Source organism: Echinops telfairi, unplaced genomic scaffold, assembly GCF_000313985.2.
Source record: "Echinops telfairi isolate 266 unplaced genomic scaffold, ASM31398v2 ScPeMD7_7467;HRSCAF=8505_1, whole genome shotgun sequence".
Classification (NCBI taxonomy): domain Eukaryota; kingdom Metazoa; phylum Chordata; class Mammalia; order Afrosoricida; family Tenrecidae; genus Echinops; species Echinops telfairi.
Genome location: NW_022111368.1, coordinates 11,675,142 through 11,681,363, shown reverse-complemented (window position 1 = coordinate 11,681,363; position 6,222 = coordinate 11,675,142). Strand labels below are relative to the sequence as shown.

The following is a 6,222-nucleotide window of genomic DNA, read 5'->3' as shown; positions in this document are numbered from 1 at the left end:
CCCATGGCAGGCTGGGAGCAGTTCCTGAGGACCAGTTACCTGTGGGCTCACAGGACACCTCGTCAGCCATGAGCTTGTAGTCCTGGTGACAGCTGCAGGAGCGCTTGGTCCCTGGGTTGTCACTGCAGTATTGTTGACAGCCCCCGTTTTCATTCAAACAGATCAGCTCGCTGTTTTTGTCTGAGAACAAGAAGGGGGAGTATGAGCAAGTCAGTTGTGAGGGGCTTCCTCTGCCCTGGAGGAAAGGGATAATTCTCTCCTGGGCAGGAGGAGGGCCTGTGGCCTGTAGATTCTGAATTTGGCATGGCCTTGGCTCTGGGGTTGGAGTTGCATGGTCAGGACTCTTAGGGGTGGGGGAGAACTGACATCATCTAAGCATCCCTGTCAGTAGGAGAGAAGGGTTGGCAGGCCAGTGTTTGGAGAATTAAGGAATAATGGTAGGAAGGAAGGAATGATGGTGTTTCAGGAATGAAGGGCTGATGGTGTTTGTACTTCCCAGCGCCATTAGGTGATTGGCAGGATACCTGTTTCCTTAGTCTTTTCTTAGCTGTTGCTGGGCTCGGATTATTGTAAACGATGCCAGGGCCATCCTTGTCTCTCACGTTGACTATTTGCATTTGGTTAATTCAGTCCCAGGTCGTCTTGCCATGGACCAAATTTGGACCAGCAGAGGCATAAGATAAAAGGCTTTATGGAGACTGGACTTCACAGTGAAGGTAGTTAGAGCACATGGTGGGGAGGTGTGAGTAGAAGTGGTTGTGTGCAGGCAAGAATGTGGCCCTGCCCTGATGAATTCATGGAAGTGAGAAGGCAGAACTTAAATATGCTTTCATTGCCCACCACACACAAAAACAACGTTGGACGCTGATCATCTAAGATGCTAAGGTAGCTATTGGGGTTTTCCTCTGATTTAGCATTCATTGTTTCATGTAAAAATTTAAAATGAGGACGGCCTAACATAAACATATGTTTTCAATTATTGAAAAGTACTGTCCTGTAACTGGAACCCTGGTGGTGAGTTGGTTGCTCATTGGGCTATGATGGTTGGCAGCTCAAAACCACCTCTGCTTCATGGAAGTAAGACTCCAGTAAACAGTTATTGTCTTTGAAATCCACAAGGGTCATTATAAGTCAGCATTGACTCGGTGGCAGTGAGTTTGTTGAACAACTGTCCTATGAAACCACAGTTATGATGCCCTTCTCATCTAGGACTCAGATTCTGTGAACTGATAGATCCAACACCAGACTGGAATCAAGAAGTCCAAAATAAGTTCTGAGTGATTCTTTTGATTTTGACCAGTAACTTACTAAAAATATTATTTTTCTCATTAGGAAGAAATACCAATAGTAGACAACTGTCTGGAGGCCTGACAAAGAAATGCCTCCAGTGGTTTGGGGAAGGATACAATGTACAGAGCCAGGATGAGTCTCAGGGACCCTGTGAACCCTTAGAAACTCTTTAAAACATTTGTGTATCTGGGGCTTTTTTGGTTCTTGTCTACCTATGTGTCTACATGTCAGGGTGTATTTCCTAGACCCTAGAATAGCAGAAGAGGGTGGTATTGGGGACATCATGCTCAGTTGAGGAGGGGTAATAAAGAAGAAAGCCCCCTATCAGATGGATTGACATAATGGCTACAACAATGACCTCACGTATAGGAACATTTGTGAGGGTGGCACAGTACTGGGCAATGTTTTGTTCTGGGGTGCATAGGGTCACTATGGGTTGGAACCACCTTGATGGCACCTAACAACAACAACAGCAGCAAAAATAACAATTGCAGAAAAAGCGATGATGGCCAAGTGGTAGCATTTTTTTCACATGAGATGCATAGGTTCAACGCCCAGTCAATGCACCTCATCCTTAGCTACCACCCATCTGTCAGTGGAAGCTTGTGTGTTGATGATGTGGAACAGCATTCAGCAAAACTTCCTCACTTAAGCAGACTAAGAAGAAAGGCCTTGCGATCTGTTTCCCAGACCCCTATAGATCCCAATGATCTGATCCATAGTTGCTCATCAGGATGGTTCAGAACAGGGTCATGGGCCATTCTGTTGTTCAGGGGTCACCATGAGTTGGAGCAGAACAACCACCACAGAAGAGCCCAAGAACCATTGGTCTAATCCCAGTGTAGCTTTAGGAGAACCCGAGGATGTGTCCTGTTGACATCATGTTTGTTGTTGTTTGTTGTTGTTGTTAGGTGCTATCAAGTCCGTTCTGAAACACAGAGACCCTGCACACAACAGAACAAAACACTGTCTGGACTCGAGACATCGTCACAGTTGTTTTGTTTAGATCAGTTATTGCAGTAGTTGTGTCAATCCATCTCATTGAGGGTCTTCCTCTCTTTCTCTGCCCTTCTACTTGACCAAGCACGGTGTTCTTTACCAAGCACAAGACCCTTCTACTTAACCAAGCATGATGAGGCAAAGTCTTGACATCCTCTCTTCCAAGGAGCTTCCTCATAGGCAAGAAGAAAGGCGGGGAGACTGATTCCTCAGAAGGATTCTCCATAATCATGGGCCCATTGTAGGTTTGCCTGACAGGTTGGTCTTAGGGCCCTGAACAACAGTTTCCTTTTGCTTGCCGATGAGACCTGCTGGAGAGGCTGGGGCTTTGGGATTCCTTAAATTAATATTTATCCAATATTCCTTATTCAGGGAGTGTCTTTAGGAACTTTATATCCTCACCTCTTTAGGACTGACTGAGTTCAGATTTTGGGTGTTGTGGTAGTTACATAATTTCATGTGGACTTGAAGTGTAGGGGTGTGGTCAGCCTGTCAATCATGTCACAGCCTGATGGTGCCTCCTGTGGGTGTGACCTCCTCATAAGGAGGGTCCTGGGAACTTCCCCCTCTCTCTGCCTTTATCTTGCTGCTGTTGATTCATTTGGAGAGCTGCCAGTGCCACCACCATTGGACCCATGGGACTTTGCACCCACCAGCCAGTGATGTTTCTGCATTCTGCATCATTGCTTGTGACTGCATGAGTCTGAAGAGGGACTTATGGACCAGTATTGGACTTGTGGACTCGGCTGGGATGTTTGCTTCATATATATAATTACCTCTTGATATAAAGCTCTCTCTTACACATGTATGAGTGTCACTGGTGTTGTTTCTCTAGTCAACCTGGCCTAACTCTGAAGTCAAGCCATGTAGTGAATGTGTAGCTTTCACAACCAAGAAGGACAATGAGTTCTTAGCAGGATAACAGAGTGGGATGGGGTGTGGTGGAGAGAGTTTGTTTTTAGATGTGTGCACGATAACTATGCCATGATTGAGGCCATCTCAAAGTAAGTATGAATAAACATGGATTTTCTCTTGTTTTCTTCATGGTTTATTATGCAAATACTGAAGGATTCTGGTCGGATATATACATATATGACAGGGACATTTGAGTAAAAGATGATGACAATTTGTGCCCCATCATGTACCCAGGTCTGGCATCTTTCCCTCCACTGCCCCTCACCATTTCTGCACGTCCCCGAGTTCCTGGGCAGAAGGCAAGGAACCGAGAAGGGAGCAGCATACTGTCTCTCCAATCCCCCCACCAACATCACATCCACAGAGCAACCAGGTGCTCATCTTGAAAGCAGATGTGGCCCAGAAGAGCTCATTCAATATCAGAACATACACCTGTGCAGGACAGAATTAACCTTGCCTAGAAAGAGGTTTTTGTCATCATCCCCTGCAGGGTCATCCCTAAGCCCTTGGAGTATTCAGCCTGAGAAGGGTGTCTTTGTTTACCTGAGGACCTTGGGCTACACTGTATAGCCTAGGCCAGGGGTATGGAAACTTTTTACTTGCCAAGAGCCATTTGGATATTTATAATATCATTCTCAAGAGCCATACTGTTAAAATATTAATTAACTCAACCCTAAGATGTTGGCTCGAATGACTTCTCTTTGGTGAAGTGTGTGATGTTAGCTCATCTTGATGATTATTGGACTGGATATTCCCCACCCTTGGTCTAGTAGCATTAGCTGAACTGCTGGAGGAGCTGGAAAGGTTAACCACATGGGTTGCCTATGTGTACACACATACAACTATGTATATTTGTAAACATATGCATATACATATGTATATGTGACTATGCTCTGCATATGTGACTGAGCCCCAATTAAAGACTGTGAACACCAAGGCCCATGTGAGCACCCTTGATTGGCAATGGACCTTGTGTATTGTTGCACATCAACACCATCCACAGCTCCACTGGGTGATGACAACAGGTAGCATTGTGCTTGTACCCTCCTGTGCTCTTTCCCATAACAGATTTTCAATATGTATTTGTTGGCCCTAGTAAACTGCAACCTAGACTATAACAGCTTTTCATGGATTCTATGAGCCTTTCTGGTGAAGCATCAAACTTGAAGGTAGTCTTGTGGACTCTTAAACTTGTCATTCGTGTGAGAGGTGAGGGTGGTGCTGGGGGCTTACCAGATTTTGCAATACTTTAATATTTGAAGGTGAAAAAAACCTCTCTAATAACAAGAAGCAATGGTACAGTAATAATACCAAATAAAGTTTGCCAAATTGTCTTGGCTGGTGGGATATGTAGGCTGGAGGAAGTGAGGTGGTGACGCTCACCTGTCCTCTATGTGCATAGCAGACGGTCCCAGTGCTGGGGCCTGAGATTTTTATACTTCTCAGAAGTGGATGTATGGTAATAAAGTATGGGAATTATCATCTTAGAATTCTAGATGCATGTCTGGCAGATTGGAAGTTCACCTAAATCACTATCTGGCCAGAGCTGAACTCTCTGGCTGGACCAGTCCCTCTACTGAGAATGTTCAATCAGAAGCTGTCTTGATCAGGTGGGCTGGTTCCCATCAGTTTCCCGGGACCCCTCTCTATAAATTATAGGATGGGAAGTAGGGCCTTACTTTTCTGACAGTTCCGACCCTCAAAGTCCTCTAGGCAGAAGCAAATGTAAGACTGTAACTGGTCCATGCACGTGCCTCCATTCTGGCATGGATTGGAAGCACATTGGTCTCCATCTGTGGAAAGAGTTGGTGTTCCTGAGCATGTGGAGGAGAAGGGGGATCTTGCAAAGGGGCAGGTGGGTGAGGTCAAAATAAGTAAAGGATTTGCCTACTCACCAGTGTAAGAACGCCAGAATTGGTTCTGAGGAAATGAGAGAAAATCATGTGAGACACGTATTCACCCAAAGGAAACATTTATTGCATGCAATTCATGGTGTGGGCAAGAGTGGGTGGGCTGGGAGTGTCTGATTTGGGGCCCTTTGTGATGGATTCAGCATACTGTAGAGGTGTTCTGTGGAGATGAAACAGTGTTTTCCTAATCTTTCCCCTTCCGCCTCAGAGGCTCAGTGTCCCTACCCCAAATTAGAACATCCAGGCTTAATACTTAACCTTTAGTGGTTACATGTTGGGCTGCTAACCACAAGGTCAGTCATTTGAAAGCACCAGCTGCTCCGAGGGAGAAAGATGAGAGGTTCTACTCTTGTTGCGAGTTACAGTCTTGGAAACCCATCGGGGCAGTTCTGTTCGGCCCTGTAGGGTACTCATGAGATGGCATTGACTCCATGAAAGTGGGTTTGAGCTTGAGCCCTGACCCTACTGCCTGTGAAACTAGAGCAAGACATACAACCTGTCCAGGTCTCCACTTCCTTTCCTGATGAGTGGGTCCAAATTGATCAATAATTGCACTAAGGTATTGAGAAGTACTTTATCATCTGCAAAAGCCAAACCAATCAGCTGCTGTCAAGCCAGTTCTGACTCATGGAGATGCCCTGTGGTACAGAGTAGAGCTGCTCATAAGGTTTCCTTCAGGGAAATCTTTAGGAAAGCAGATTGCCAGGCCTTTCTTCCATGGTGTTGCTGCATAGGCTCCAGCTCTCAACCTATCAGCTGTTATTGTTAAGTGCTGGCAAGTCACTTTTAACTCACAGCAACATTTTGAACAACATCAAAAAGCTGCCTCAGTGATTCCTGGTGGCACAGTGGTTTTGTCTTGTTCTGCGATCCACAAGGTCCGCAGTTCAAAGGCAGAAAACGGTGCCTAGTCGGGTGCCATCATCACAATTGTTCACTTGGAGCCGATCATTGCAACCACTGTGTCAGTCCATCCCCTTGACAGTCTTCCTCTTTTTGTTGACCCTTACTTTACCAAGCTTTGTGTCCCTCCTTTCCCAGGGACTAGCCTCGTTTAACATGCCTAGAGTACTTGAGACAAAGTCTCTCTATCTTCCCTGTTAAGGAG

The 6,222-nt window shown here is 45.6% G+C and overlaps 1 protein-coding gene across 1 annotated transcript in view; it reads right to left on the bottom strand.

The window, feature by feature from the left end:
* The window catches only part of F7 (coagulation factor VII), a 23,439-nt gene that overhangs the window by 8,359 nt on the left and 8,858 nt on the right, over positions 1-6,222 (bottom strand). Inside the window, exons 3-5 of the mRNA XM_004704415.3 lie at positions 5,100-5,124; positions 4,884-4,997; positions 40-180 (exon numbers count right to left, since the gene is read on the bottom strand). Of these exons, the coding sequence (XP_004704472.3) occupies positions 40-180; positions 4,884-4,997; positions 5,100-5,124 (280 nt within the window). The remainder of the gene's footprint in view (positions 1-39; positions 181-4,883; positions 4,998-5,099; positions 5,125-6,222) is intronic.